This window comes from Enhydra lutris, unplaced genomic scaffold (assembly GCF_002288905.1).
Source record: "Enhydra lutris kenyoni isolate GAN:26980312 unplaced genomic scaffold, ASM228890v2 scaffoldscaffold48, whole genome shotgun sequence".
Lineage (NCBI taxonomy): Eukaryota > Metazoa > Chordata > Mammalia > Carnivora > Mustelidae > Enhydra > Enhydra lutris.
The window spans coordinates 11,397,209-11,413,416 of record NW_019154132.1 but is presented as its reverse complement, the minus strand read 5'-3'; the positions used below and the strand labels follow the sequence as shown (position 1 = coordinate 11,413,416).

Sequence of the window (16,208 nt, the reverse complement as noted above, 5' to 3'; positions counted from 1 at the left end):
TGTCAGTGCTGGCTACTCTTACCCTTTTTCTAGTTGAACTAGCAATAAACAAACGAATTTAATCTTGCTCGCCCTGGCCATCTCCACCCCCTCCAACTCCCAGAAGTGGTCTTGGAGAATCTGCTCATTTCCAAAATAAAGAGCTGGAGAGGAGGTAAAGGAAGCAAGATTATGAGACTTTTTTTTAGTTTCCTTCTTAAAATAGATGTAGGGGAACATGTGGAAATGGAAGAAAATAGATGAATTTTACAAAACAACATATTCAGTTGGTGTTAAAAATGTAACTGAAACCATCCTAATGATTCCCTTGGTCACCTACTGCCCAATAGTTACTGTTGTGCATTCAAGAGACGGGTCCTGGGTTCGAGGTGAGGCGGTGGGCTAGAGTCTAGCCTTCTGTCCACTCTGTCAGGGCAATGGTATCTCACTTTCAGAAAGTCAATTCAGTGGATAAACTGGGAAAACCAGAATCTGGGGGCAGGGGGAAGGGGGAACAGGACTTAAACTCTCAAACAGAATCGGGAAATAAAATGTCCCAACTTTTTAGGATTTACAATCACCTTGCTAGCTCTTGGTGGACTCAAGGGCGGGGACTCCCAATCCTTGTATTTACTACAGAAATTCTCAGGACAGCACCTGGAAAGCCACAGAGCCATGCGTACCAGACAGAATTAGCTGGCGTGGAAGTGCCGGCATGGGCATAGCAACATGGCAGAGCCCTCTGTGTCTTAATTAGTCCTTCTTTAAAGGCGCTTTCAACAACACTCTTTGATTTTAACTTACCCCTATTCCTTATATCACAGATGCATGATATACGGGGCAGCTCATTTCCTTACTTCTCATTTAAAGTACAAACAAAACCCTTATGCTTTTTTGGGCTGTGCAAATATATGTTGCAAATACTAAGAAAGTACCTCAGGTAACAGACTAAGACTGCTTAGTATACATTAAGATGTAAAGTAAGAGTGATTAAACTGTGGGCATTGAATACAGCCACCATTTAGAAATGTCCTTATTCTGGGCAACCAGTGGAGTCATCCCATGGGGCCATCTGCACCACCTTCATTTAAAAGTTCTGCATTATTTGTAGCTTCAATGGGCCCCCCTGATCGATTCTGATCTATGGACAGTTCTAACCAGTATGTTAAGTAATAATTAGTTTGGAGATGTTGGCATAGATCTCTTCTTTGGGGAACTGATTTCACCATCAGTAGTATTTTAGTAAACTTTTTTTTTTTTAAATAAAGGAGTATAAACTCTAAAAGATTTCCCCCTTCCTTCCTGCATTTATCACAAAGAAAGTTTACTGCTAAATCATATATACATTTTAAGATGGTGTAACCCAAATACATCAATAAGGGCTTTTTGTCATATCACAAACAAGGGTCTCCAGCACTAATAACCCAAGAAAAATTTCTCCAAATTCAAAAATCTCAAACATCCTTGCTTATTTAAAAGATCACTCAACTGAACAATATATAAAATTCTCTACTAGAACGGGAAAGTGTTCACTGAACAAAAGCTTTCCAATTAGACTATATTCGTATGTAGCAGCTTTACATATATGTATATAATGATATATATGTGCGTGTGGATATATAACATTAAGCATTTGTTGTCTCTGTAGGAAAACCACTGATTTAAAAAAAAAATCTCGGCATAGAAAGAGCTATTAAGACAATTTCATCAACTCACGCGATTCAACTGCATTTGAAAACATCAAGAGAGTGACATCTGCACAAAATCCCAATGGAAAGAACTGAAAACAGCAAAGAAACCAGCAATTCCTCCAAAGGTTAAGAGCACACACACAGACACAATTCATAATGTAAAGCAACCTGATGGGGAGAGCTGCAGGACACTCCATAGACTAATTAAGAACCATCCAATTCTACTTCCCTTCTAGAGTAAAAACAGGAGTTAGAATCTCTTTGGTCCACACACGGATAGATTTAATGTGTCTGAGTTATTTTCTGGCTAATTTTGGATTCTAAACCATGTGCTCGTTATTCTCTTACCAAGGTAACTTTCTTAAACCATGAAACAACCAAATGTTCAAAGAAATACTTGTATCGTCGATCTGAAACAATGTGAACATGTGATTGGTAGCTCCTCTCAAAGAATATGACCACGTGAAATGACCAATAGAAGAGCCAAAGTAAAGGAAGAACACAATTCAAGTCTGAAAGAAAAGGAGAAATCAAACTGACTTGGAAAATTTATGCCTAAATTTAATTTGGGAAAACATCAGGAGCATAAAGAACACATGAAAATAATTTTTAGGCTCGTACATAATAAAAAGAATCAATTTTAAGGTTTACTTCAAATATCTCTAGGGATGCATAGTTGCTTATTGGTTTAAAAAAAAACAACAACAGATTTCCAAGCCACAGCATTAGTAAACCCCCCAAAACTGGCTTCCATACTCGTAAAAGTATCCCCTTCCCCAACTCCCTATTGTGAAGTCGTTGAAAGATCTTCTGCTTTTCGGTGGAAAAGAAGTGGTGTGGGTAATGAGGATCTTAAATTTGAATGGGACCTAATAGAAATGTACTTTTTAGCAAATCGGGGTATAAAACAGTGAGGCTAGAGTATGCAGATTGTTTTTTGGATTGCCCTTAACCTCACATTTTCTGCAGTGGGTTTCTGAGTTAGCACATTTATCAGAGGACCTGGAATTTAAAACAATCAGTTGGAGACAAATTCAACTAGGTTCTGTCCCCCTTACTCCTTGCTCTCTTAAAAACAACTCCATCTTGCCAAAACCTCTTAAAATGTTGTATAACTAAGGACTTTTTCATTCTATTAAATGTCATCACTGATTCTAGGAAACTTAATAGCTCAAATCGAGAACTGAATGACAGAACCGCTCTAATATATGTTCAGTACTGTACTGATATGCTGAGATTAAGTGCCAAATTTTTAAATTACTTAATTATATTCCCCAATTTTTACTTAGTGAAATTATGTTACCACATGCCCAATGTAAGATAGTTTATTACTCTTCTTATATAACTTGTCACTTATCTACAAATGAGGCTCTTTGTTTTCACAGCCTAATTTAGGCCACTCTTTAAATATAGGTAATACTCCAGAATGCAAGATCGTTTATGTTTTGTCAAAAATCAAGATATATGCAAGAAGTAATATAATCCCACCGAGATACGAGTTATAAAGATGTTTTCTCCATGAGATACATGGCAAAAACTTTCTTTAGAAGGGTTAAAGAATGCAACATGCATTTCAGACTTCTTTTCTTACAAAGTTTATAAGAAAATTTTCAAATTATATTTTTATGACACACAAACTACAGTCAATGTGTGTGACCCATAGTTTTTGAATTCATATCAATAGAATAGTTACGTAGGCGGGAAACTATTAAAAGAGTGTTATTTAAGTGAGTGGGAAGGATGCACCCTATGGGTCTACTTTGAGTCCTTACAAGAGTTTAGCTAGTTTTCCATTAAGCATTATTTTCCACATAAATTAAATAACAATAATGCCTAAACATATGAAAGCCCTAAATCCCAGAAACGTTCAACATTAAAAACCAAAAAGTTCACCTCATACTAAAGGATTCGGTGTTCAGCACTCATACGGGATTTAGCGTCACGAAACAAAAATCTCACTACGTTACCTGAATTCATGTCAAATGTGGTTCACAGCACTCATCTACATCTACACTTGCAAATTGTCACAGGATCAATGTTTTAAAAAAAAAAGAGAGAGAGAGAGAAGAGTTTGGCACATATATCAATTCCTCAAAACGTCCCTGTAACTCAACACAACACTGTTAAAGAACGATGAGTCAACACCAGTGTTAACCTGATTGGCGGCTGAACAAGGTGCTTCTGCTCACGGCTTCCAGGATGCGCCTGGCCTGGGACGGAGGCACGTTAAGGTGCGGTGCGGTAGTGCAATCACTTGGACACCAGAGGGCGATCTTCGCACACAGCTCAAGGCCTTCTGCAGCGACCTGCTCTTCCACTTCTCCTTGCTCAATTTCATCCCCGCTCCTTCACAACGCCGTGTTCTGAGAATCTGTACATCTGTCTCCTTCTGTGAAGTCAGACATTCCCACCGAAAGCTCAGAGTGTGGCGAGGATCCTTGAGAAGGAGATGATTAATGTCAATACAGTCTGTCCCACGCCCCACACCAGCGCCTCCAGGGGGGCCATGTTCTTCCCTGCCACTCTGTAGATGCCCGCGACGGCTGCGCCTGGATGACAAGGGGCAGAGAAAGACAAGAACACGTTCATTCCCTTCCTGATACCCTGCGCCGTGGGCACGTCAGATCGCTCTCCATCTCAGCACACCAGAGTCCGTCACCTACACGCTCGTGTTCTAAACTGTCCACGGAAGTTTCCGTGTGATCCGTAAAAGTCACACTTGACCACATCGCTTCCAGGAAAGACAGGATTTCTATTCAGCTGCAAAATACGTATTTACAACACACGCTGTTTACTTGACACCAAATATGTTCATAAACATGAGTAATCTGTTACTGTAATCTCTCACCTGGGTGTTGAACTGGCCAATCACTATTTTTATAAACATACAACTCAACATGCTGATAATCATAAATGAAAATACAGAAAACTGCACAGTATAATGCAGTTCCTAAATTACTCAAGAAATTTTTAAAAAATTCTTAAATGTGATATGAAATATTGAAGAATTGATGGCAACATTTCAGAATCTACCATATAGTTTTTATTTTGTAATAAAGCATACAACCATAAAGTTATTTAGAGACTAGTATCATGACATCTAATAAAAATGGAAGATGAACCTGACGTCTGTTCTGGAAAAATGTTTAGATCGTGCACACTTCCAAGAATGCGGGAATCCCGGAGTTCCAGGAGTCTCAGAGCCCGTCTGATTAAACACTTCACCTTATTAATATACCACATGTAATGAAACATTTAGAGTATGCCTTCTAAGCATTTAATTTAGAGTAAGTAGAGTATTTAATTTAGAGATTGAGATGGCCTTCAAACTTTCCCCTAGAAAAAAAAGATCCTAGAACGGCCAAACAAAAAGCAAGACCAGAAGTAAATGATTCAGAGATACTGACAGCGACAATTCTTTGAGATAGAAATCTGTTCATAAAAAATTAGCTAAGAATAACTGTCGTTCTCTTAAAATCCCCCAAATAAAAGTAACTATATTCCTTTAAAGAGATATAAACTGGAAAGAGAAGTTCCTGATCTAAGCCAAGGACTTCATATGTGCATTTTTTAAGAAGGAAATTAAAATGTACTCCCTTTTTACTACGCGTATGTATCTTGATAGCAACTTTACAAATACTATCTTTACAAATACTATCTTGTTTAAGTATCATCCCAGGCCAGAATATTATCACCTAATGTAAAGATGAAAAACAGAGGTTCAGAGAGGTTAAATGACCCTCCCAAGGAAGTACAGTGAGGACAAGAGCTGGAATTTCAATATCAGTTAATCTGGCTATAAATCCCCAAATCATTCTATCATTTCACATATGTACTAAGTAAAAAAGAAAACAAGGAATTCAGAAAATCATAAAGTCTGATAAACATCTCAACATTAAATAAAACTAGTGTCACTAACATTTACCTCATCAAGTAATAAGCTTCACTAGTGTAACTGGTGATGTCCTCAAATTTCAGAATTAGAGAACATTCTTTAAAAAATGTTAAAGATCTGGGGCATGTGGGTGCCTAAGGGGCTAAGCATCTGACTCTTCATTTTGCCTTAGGTCATGATCTCAGGGTCCTGGGATTGAACCTGCACGGGGCTCCTTCTGCCCCTGCACGGGGTTCCTTCTGCCCCTTCCTCCCTCATGCACTCTCTCTCTCTCCCTAAAATAATAGATCTTTGAAAAAGAAAAAAATATTTTAAAGATTTTATGCTTTCTCTGTTATCAAAAATAATATTAAAATAAACCTGAAGAAATACTGTTTTTCTGTGGATTTACCCTAGATTTCCATGACTCTCTTCAATTTGGCCTCCATCTCTCCAGCACTAAGTTTTCAAAAGTGATCCAAGAAGTGAAAATCTAAGCACTTACTAGCTCGGGCTTCCCAGGAAATGGTAAGCAAATGCGTCAAGTCAAACATCTCATGCTCATGTGAGGTGAAGAGCACGGATTTTGGAGCCAGACTTGTGGATCAAACTCCGAAATCCACTAGCTAGCAGACATGCTACATGGGGCGGTCCCTCAACTTCTCTGTGCCTCATTTCCTCAACTGTAAAACGGGCGAGCATGAAGATAAAGAGTGACTGGTCCTAGTATGCACTCAACTTTGGCTAATGGTTGTCATAGTAGAAAATGAAAAAGGTATTTCCAGTGACTTAGCATTCGGTAAATGATGTTGGAACAACTAGCAGCCACTGGAAGGAGAAAATCTAGATCCCTCCTTCACACCACTCCCCAGAATAAATATCATATGAGTTAAAGAACAAAATACTAAAAATAAACTTATAAATGTAAACTTTAAAACAGAAGAGAATGTATCTATGATCTTAGGAAAAGAAGATAGCTTAAAACTATATAAAAAAGAGAAAAACCCTAAAAGGACAGACTAGAAAAATACTTGATTCATGCCCACAGCACAGACATACACATACACACAAACACACATATGATAACCAAGGGAGTACGTTTTGTAGTAGCAAAAACAAACACAAACAAACACCACAAAATCAAAAGCAAGGACCCAATATCCTTCAGTCTGGAGTGGGTAAACTAAATCAAGCCCACACGATGAAACCCATACAATTTCAAAGGAAAAATAAAAAAACTTATGAACTGATATGAAAAGAACCTAAGACATATCATTTATGCAACAAAGAAAATGAAACCTAAAACTATATCTATTCTCTACTAGTACGTGCATCTGTATGCAGGTGTGCCTGTATGTAAATGTTTATATATGTAAATATGAATAAATGTAATATTCATATAGACATACATCTGGGGGAATAAAAGCCAAACTAAAAATAGGGATTACAACTGAAAAGAGCGCTAGTTTGGGAGTGCTAGTCCAAAGAGACCTTTGCCTCATCCATAATGTTTTGCATTTTACAAGGAGAATATGCAGTCATTTATTACTTATGAAATTAAAATTCATTTTAAAAATCTAACAATTTCCACGCCAACTTGCCTATACTTCTCTATAAGTCTAAGAAACTTTCATCCTCAAGGTCAGAATATCTTTCAATCCTATTTTCCAAACTAAAATATTTGTAGGTAATGACAAAGTACACTGAATTCTTAATATGAAATAATAAGGAATAAATTACACTTTAAGCTAGGTAGCAAATCTTACAGAATAAGAAAAATTGTGTACATGTTCAATGTCAAGTGTTTTCTATGTAACTAAAAGAGGCGGTGCTTATACTTATTATTTCTTTGCCTCTGAAGTTCAGGGTGGGGTCCTTTGGCTGGAGAGAGAGGGCCCAGGAAAACACATTTGGGGCATCTCCGTAGGGGGTTAGATTTTAACTGGAGGTCAGGAACCATGGAAACATACCCGAAGAAACAAAGGGAAAAGGGAATTTAAAAAAAGATTTAAGGAATAGAAAATGAGTACTGAGAACCTTTCCACTCTACTGGCATCTCCTTTCCCAAACAAGCTGACTCCTTTACTGAGTATTTGGCTGCTCTGCTGATTAAAATGGATTTCACGCTGGAAGGCCTTGCTGTTCAAGGAAAAACAAACAAAGCTACTAAATAAACCATTCTTTTTTTTTTTTTAAAGATTTTATTTATTTATTTGACAGACAGAGATCACAGGTAGGCAGAGAGGCAGGCAGAGAGAGAGGAAAGGAAGCAGGCTCCCTGCTGAGCAGAGAGCCCAATGTGGGGCTCGATCCCAGGACCCTAGGATCAGGACCTGAGCTGAAGGCAGAGGCTTTAACCCACTGAGCCACCCAGGCGCCCCCTAAATAAACCATTCTTCTTTAAAATCTTTCAAGGAACAGAGGACAAGCTCTTCAAGCCTATATAGTGTTATACAGAAAATAAACCACCATTTTCTTTCCAGTTGATAATCAGTCAGGAAACAATTCAGAAGTTACAACTTTCCTCCAGAAGAAGCAGATTTACAGAAATCCCCACTGTGTTGTGGGATTCCACACCCAGATGCACTGGTCAGAAGAGTGTACCAGTGATTCTCAATCTAAAAGATCTACAAGAAAACAATTTTAGGTGCCTAATAAATGAATTTGGAAATATTGCTATTGAATATGGAGCAGCTATGAAAGAATATTTATAAAAACATATGTAGGGGGGTGCCTGGGTGGCTCAGTCGGTTATGTGTCTGACTCTTGGTCTCAGCTCTGTTCATGACCTTAGGGTTGTGACCTCAGGGTGAAGCCTGTTGGGGGTTCTCTCTCCCTCTGCCCCTCCCCCACTCTCTCTCAAATATATAAATCTTTGAAGTGTGTGTGTGTGTGTGTGTGTGTGTAGATTATAAAATAACAAATTCCCAAGTACCATCATCAAACTGAAGAGAAGAACGTCACTATCTCCTCTGAAATTCCCGTGGACTCTGCTCAGTTTATGTCCCATTCCCTCCTTGAATTTGTTTTTTATCATTCCCTTGCTTTTTGTCAGCTTTACCACCTTCTTGTATCCTAAAAATTATATATATAATATAAATAAATAATATATTATTTAGTTTTGTAAAATAAATTAATTTTATGTAAATTGACGCTGTAAGTATTCCAGAATTTGGGCTCAATATCATAGGTCTGAAAGCTACCCACATTGTAGTGTGTAGCTATAATTCATGCATTTCACTATTGCATAGAATTCTAAGCATGAATATACCACAATTTGTTCACTCTACTGCCAGTAAATTTGTTTCCAATCCTTAACAATGACAAACACTGATTTTGTGAAGATCCTTGTGCGTGACCCCTGGCCCACATACACAGTCAAAAATTTCTCTTCAATACACGAGTAAAAGTAGAATTGCTTAGTCTTATATTATGGGCATTTTCAACTTCAGTAAGGAATGCCAAACTATCTTTCAAAGTAGTTGTACCAATTTATATTTCAGTTACTTCATATCTTTAGAAGCAGTTGGTATCTATTTTTTAAATTTTTGTCAATCTGATAAGAGATGTCATCTCTGTGATAAATTTGCATTTCCCCAATAATTAATGTGACTGAACTTTTCTTCACGTATTAGAGGCCAGGAGGGTTTTCTACTTTTACTAAATGCTTGTCAAATCTTCCGTCCTTTTTTCTATTGAGTTTTCTTCTTCTTATTTGATTCGTAGGGTTTTTAAAATATAGTTTGGATATTAATCCTTTTATATTTATATATGTTCACAAATGTCGTCCCCTCCAATTCTTGCTTTAGTTTTCACTCTCTCTACAGTGTATTCTGCTACACACTAGCCAGATGAAAGACCACAAATATTATGGTCTTTATTTTTTTGGTGAAGTACAAGGCTAAGTTATGCAAGAATAAAGAAGACCCAAGCAGAACAGGATGCTTGAAATAAATGGTGCATGTCTGGAACTGCCCCCACCAACCATGGAGGAAAGAATCACTTAGAAATGAGGAAAGAGCTCCTGAGGACCTAGGGACTAGCAAACTCTTGCACAGTAAAGATGAAGTACGGAAAGCAATACTGCTGAGTTGACATGAGAGTTAGTGAAAGGCATGAACCTACAAGGTCAAGAGAGACTAGAAGAGCCACCAACAGAAGAAAGATGTCAATATACAGTAACACACCAAAGAAAGTGACCTGACTTGCCCTCCGAATTTCCTGAGAGAAAGTAAATGTGAAGGCTAAGGCAGGTTTGGTTTTAACAGTGTTGGTTCCACCAGCCTGTGTGGTCCAATGAGGGGCTGGCAAGCTGCGGTTCACAGGTCCACTCTGCATACCACATCACACGGACGTGGCACAGGAGTGAAGAATGGTTTTTACATTTTTAAATGATTTCTTAAAAATCAAAAGAAAAACACTTCATGATACATGAAAGTTGTACAAAACTTAAATTTCAGTTCCCATAAATAGCGTTTTATTGGCACACAGCCATAGTCATGTCTGATCCTGAATTATTTTTGCATTCCTAGGGTAACACTCAAAAGGTAAATGAGCCTATACTTTTCTGCTCCTGCACAGTCTTTATTTTGCTTAACAAGATTACCTTGGCCTCAGCAAATGAACTGTGCATGGCTTTTACTCTTTCCATTTCCTCAAAATTTGGATAAAATAGGAACTAAACTGTCCCTTCAAAATATTGGTAGAACTCATTTGACCCTGGAATTCCTTTGGGAGGGGAAGATCTTCAGCATTTCAATTGTTTAAATATACTTACTGTCCTAATCTCATTTAGTTTCTTCTAATGCCAATTTTGACATTTTATACTTAGGAATATATCCCTGTTTGCAAAACTGTTATTTTTATAATTCTTTATTCTATCTCTACCATTGGGTCTCTAGTTATTTATTCTATTTTGTTCTATACTTTATTTTTCTGCCTTAACTTTTTTTAAAATTAGTTTACCAGTGATCTAGTCATCTTAGTATCTTTCCAAAGAACCAGTGTTTTGCTTTATCTTTCGTAGACTCCACTCAGAAAATCGAACAGCCTTTCTCTATACCAATAAAACTAACTAATGTCACTGAAAGATACTATGCACAGCAACCACGATGTAAGAGTTTAAGAATTAACCAAAAACATGCAACCCTCTTGTTGAGAAAGACATTTTTAAACTCTAACGAAAGACACAGAGGGTGATCCAAATACATGGAAATCTAATACATGTTCTTGGGTAGAACAGTTTACTATGCCAGGTCTTCCCAAGTTAACCTCTCCATTAAATTAAATCCCAATAACAATTATACAGTTACACTTTTTGAGAAATTGAGTAAACATATTCTAAAATCTATGTGAAAGAATAAAAGTCCTTAAACAGCCATGTTAACTTAAAGAAAGAAATGAGAGGGATCTAGCCTGATCAGGTATCAAGAAATACCACAACACCACAGGGAAAACAAAAATGTGACCTTGCTGCAAGAACACGTAAAAAGACTAACAGATCGGAACAGGGTTCGGAGACAGATCCTCGTGCTTGAGCATAATACGCAGACAAGGTGAATCGATGAGGAAATGATGGGTATTTTTAATGGATGGTGTGGTCAAAACCGACTTATTATGTGGGAAGAAAAATAAATCCACCTGGAATCCTATCTAATACCAAATACAAAGTTAGACTCTAAACCAGGGCACAAGTCAGGAATTTATGAAATTATTCCTGAATGCCAGACCCCTGTTTTTGTAGTTTTATTAGAAAAAGCGATGCCTATGCATTTACACACTTCTGTATCTGCTTTCACCTATAGTGGTAGAGCCAAAGAGCTCTGACCGAGACCACCGGGCCTGCAAAGTTTACATACTCCCTTTAAGAAAAGGTTGGCTGACTCCTGTTCTTTAGGTATTAAAGACCTCAGTACTAAAGGTAAAACAATAAAATTAACCTTAGAAAATATTTCAGCATATCTTTTGACCTTGGTGGAGGGAAGAACTTCTTAAATTATAAACCATAACGTGAAAAAACTCTTTAAGCTGATAACACAGAAATTCAGGCTTTCTGCTCAATAGATCATAGAATCATAGAATAGATCATCTACCATCATAGATGATGGTAACTGATAAAAGATGGAGAAGTTATTTGCAAAGTCCAAAACTAACAAGAGACCAATACCTCTAGTGTATAAGAAACCCCTATAATTTAATGAGAAGGAAGCAAGAACCCCAAAAGAAAAGCAAGCACTTAAATTGCTTAAAGAAACAATTTGCAGAAAAAGAAATCTAAATATATAATAAGCATAAGAAGAGATGTTCAAACTCCGTAGTGATCAGAGAAATGCAAATTAACCCAACAAAGAGATGTCATTTTATACTTTCAGATTTGCTAAAATTAGTCAGCTATATAATGTCGGCTGATGGCAATATACAGACACCTAGTTTCTCCCAATTTTGTTATTAACCACCAATACCAACTAAAATGAAAAATCAGGGACGCCTGGGTGGCTCAGCTGGTTAAGCAGCTGCCTTCGGCTCAGGTCATGATCCCAGCGTCCTGGGATCGAGTCCCACATCGGGCTCCTTGCTTGGCAGGGAGCCTGCTTCTCACTCTGCCTCTGCCTGCCACTCTGTCTGCCTGTGCTCACTCTCGCTCCTCTCTCTCTGACAAATAAATAAATAAAATTTTAAAAAATAAATAAATAAATAAATAAAATGAAAAATCATTGTATTGGAAATAAAACCTAAGGAGGAGCAAAATACAATAGATACGTGTCTATATTCAATCAGTTTCTTATTCAGAAGAGATCTGAAGCAATCATTTACAGACTTGAATACAGAGTTGTGAGAATACGGACACTCACAAATTGCATTAAGAAAATAAATATAACTAAAATAGTTTAACTTCAGCTAGTTTTCTTAATTCAAGTGTCTGCAGGTCAAAAGACTAGCCAGAAGAAATTTAAATGCTTTATTGCTAACCTGGATACACATTTTTACTTGAAATTATGTCAGACTTATCTTTTTAAGGATTTAAAATATAACTCAGCAGTTTCTAAAATCACTGGCATATTTTATTCTTGGCTGAATTGAAACTAGGTAATAAACATACAAATGCATCATTAGAGATAAACTGAAGGAGAGTGACGTTTCTCCTGCTCTCCGAGCTTTTACGGTAATTTATGCCAAGAAATGCACATATCCGCACGCGGCTCACAACTCCTAAGCACAATGTTCCTTCTTCCGAACTCTGTTTATGGGTTCAGAATCACAGCAGTGGCGCCCACCAAAAACACTGCATCCCTTCCAAGCCTCTGTGTATGCCACCACAGTGAGTAAAACTAATTTGGGTTGTTTCCTTTTGCCATAGTCCTTACCCGTCACGTCCAAGCACAGCTACAACTCTCGTTCAGATCCCAGCCTCAAGTTCAGATCACAGGTAAGGTCTCTTACTTCCTCTTCCTTCCCCGTTTCTCCCTTCTTCCCTCCCCTGTTTCTTCCTTTCTTACCCCTGTACCTCCTCCCCTACTGAACCCATCCCTCTGACCTTTTTCTGAGGATCTGTTATGATCCTGGCACTGTTTTATTGCTAGGAAGGCAGCAGTGGTGAAGACAGACGAGGCCCCTGCCCCTTCAGAGTTGTCTCTTGGTTCTTTATGTATAACTATATTCAGCTATTAAAACAAATTTTTCCATCGGACTGCTTTGTCCCTTGTCAACCCCATTCAAAATGATCTTACTTGTTTTCCATGGCCTGCAGGAAAAAAGCCCAAATTTTCTGGCTCGCCTTCCACGGCCCTCTAGGATCTGGTTCCACTGTCTTTCCAGCTGAATCTCCAGCTTCACTCTGAATGTCCTGTGCTTCGGCTAAACCTGAGTGCTTGCCCTACACCCCAGCTATGGCAGAACGGATGCAGTACCGTATGATAGGGTTACAGGCTGCCTGCGGCAACAATGGAAACCTAATACAGAGTAACACAGAAAAACCAAACGGTGAGGGAAGAAAGGATGAAGAAACAGATGACGACATGGAAATCCAATACATGTTCTTGGGGGGAACAGTTTACTATACCAGTTCCTTCCAAATTAACCTCTCCATTCCCTTAAATCCCAGTACAAATCATAGTTACACTTTGTCCCACAACTGTTTTATGAATGTCCTATTAGTGCCACAGGACAGACACTGGGACATGGGAACAGGGCAAGGTATGCAAATCCCTCTGGGAAAAGGTGACTGCCCCCCACAAAAGGAGGCCTTTAGATTTTTTTTTTTTTTTTTTTTTTTTTTTTGACAGAGAGAGATCACAAGTAGACGGAGAGGCAGGCAGAGAGAGAGAGAGAGGAGGAAGCAGGCTTCTTGCTGAGCAGAGAGCCCGATGTGGGACTCGATCCCAGGACCCTGAGATCATGACCTGAGCCGAAGGCAGCGGCTTAACCCACTGAGCCACCCAGGCGCCCAAAAAGAGGCCTTTGAACTAGAGAAGAAGAGGACTGACTGTTATATCTGGGAGGCTAGGAACCAACCAGAAAGGAAGACGTCCTTCTTGTGCAGCAGTGAGCTGCCCCAGACACCAGGGAGCAGGCCCCAAGTGCTGGGCCATGTAAGCCGCTATGACGCCCTGGTGAGGGCATAAGTCCCCAGCAGCACGGAGAAGCAGCCCCGTGCAGGCAGAGCTGCATCAGGGAAGCGGCCGTGGCACCCTCCGGTCTCAACAGGATGCATCTAAGTCCTGGCTCAACCAGCACAGGAGGAACTGGGACCGCCTCTCTGAACCCCAGGCAGAGGCGGGGCCCCGCTCCGGCGTCAGAGAAAGGCAGAGGGAAGGACACTGAGGGCCTGTATGCTGGGCACTTTGGGCAGCACAGGAGGACAGCTGATCAGGGCTCAAGGACACTCACACGCGGCCGATCCCCACTAGGTCAGGGGAGATTCGTGTCGTCACAAGTTGTATTTAAGAAGAAAAGTGTGGTTTTACCTTGTAGTCCTCACAGATCACATCGAGGACCTCGGGGCTCTATTTTCACTTTTTTGATGACAATGATCACTGTCAAATCGGTGTGCCTGTCTCTCTCCCTGACTACATCGGGAGTTCCTTTAAAGCAAAAACTAAGTCCACTAGAAAATAAACTCCCCCCTGAATTTCTGTGCCCCTTGTCAATTTTCACAAGTTGTTCTAGTTCCCACAGAACCTTGCATAGCGAGTCTTCACAGAGAAGTACTAAAACTCTCCATTCCATGAGCCCATGAACTCCCAGGTGAAGTGTGATCAGTGCTGAAAATACCTTGCACGGGAGATGACACGAACGTCCCCTTCATCGTAAAAATAAAGTGCATGCACGGGCAGGTCCTTAAGCAAAACAAAACCAGCTTACTAGTAATCATCGCGCCGGTGACAGAAGCCAGAAATCCGACGCTGACAGCGATGAGTGAGATCACTCTCCCTTGCCTGTGTCTCTGCAGCATCACGAACATCAACACGCCCGCAGCACCGTGGACAAACAGGGACGAGAAGAGAGCCCACAGGAAGATCCAGTACCACATCTCTGAAAAGAAGAGCAGAGGGTTATTAATTCTGTTGGAAACAACCTAGACAATCTGGGTTAATGAACAGGGGCACACCAAGGCTTTGGAGGAAGGGTAAATGAGAAGACGGATAGAAAAGTGCCCAGTACTGTGCCTCACGCATAGCAACATTAACTAAACATTAACGATGACCATCATCACTGATGCTCGAGCGGGGAAGAGTTCAGCCTTCAACACATTAAGGCGAAGACACTCTGACTGGCTCAGTCTCCATCACAGAGCTATAACCCATCAACGTGTCTAACGAGTCCCTAACATATTTGCAAATCTTGTGCAATAAATTAATTAACTGCTGTTTGAGATAGGATTTTCTATTTTCTACACTAAATAACAGTGTTGACATTTTTGAAATCTACCTCTTAATTCAAATTGTTCCAGAAATCAACAATTTCATCTTTTATGATTTTAGGCATTTCAGGCAATTCCCCTCTTGGCTCCCAACTTTATATACTAAGGCATCACTCAGAATGGGTTTTTTTTTTAATTTCTTTGTCTCGCATAATTTTAATAGTCCTTACCCAGACCTTCCCAAGCTCCATTGTTCCTTCCTCAGAGTGTCCTTAATTACTGTTCACTGTGGTTTAGGTTACGGTCGATGAGCGCACCTTCCATTCTGTCTCTCTCATGCTCGTTCCCTTTCTTTCTGGCTTCCTGCGCCCTCCCAGTCAACCTGTGCAGCTTCTAGAGGCTTGGCCAGGTCCTTGCATTGACTCCCTCTCCCCGCCCAAGCCTGTGGTGAGGTACGTCAGGGGAGACAACTGATCCCAGCTAAGCCGCTCTTTCCCTTCCCCTGAGAATTCTGGACTGGGCCCAAGGGAGCACCTCAGTCTTTGGGTGGATGAGGGATCTCTGAAGGGCCATTTCTTCATCACATGATGAGAGCCTCGGGACAGGACGAAAGAAAACTGTACCCACCAAAGACAAGAGACAACCAAATCCCTCATTCCAGTGATTCCTATGGCCTGCCACATCACCACCCTTAGTTTCCACATTAACACCCAAGTTTTCTTGTCATAAAATTCCTTTTTATGTAAACAAGTTGTGTGACTTAGAGCTGGAAGAGTTGACAGCAGAACGCTGGGATGTCACCTTG

The 16,208-nt window shown here is 39.7% G+C and overlaps 1 protein-coding gene across 1 annotated transcript in view; it reads right to left on the bottom strand.

Annotated features, from left to right (window-relative positions):
- Positions 1-1,260: 1,260 nt before the first annotated feature.
- Positions 1,261-16,208, bottom strand: part of LOC111156747 (transmembrane protein 170B) — a 31,081-nt gene continuing 16,133 nt past the window's right edge. Inside the window, exons 2-3 of the mRNA XM_022517808.1 lie at positions 14,905-15,075; positions 1,261-4,219 (exon numbers count right to left, since the gene is read on the bottom strand). Coding sequence (XP_022373516.1) covers positions 4,089-4,219; positions 14,905-15,075 — 302 coding nt within the window. The 3' untranslated portion in view covers positions 1,261-4,088. The remainder of the gene's footprint in view (positions 4,220-14,904; positions 15,076-16,208) is intronic.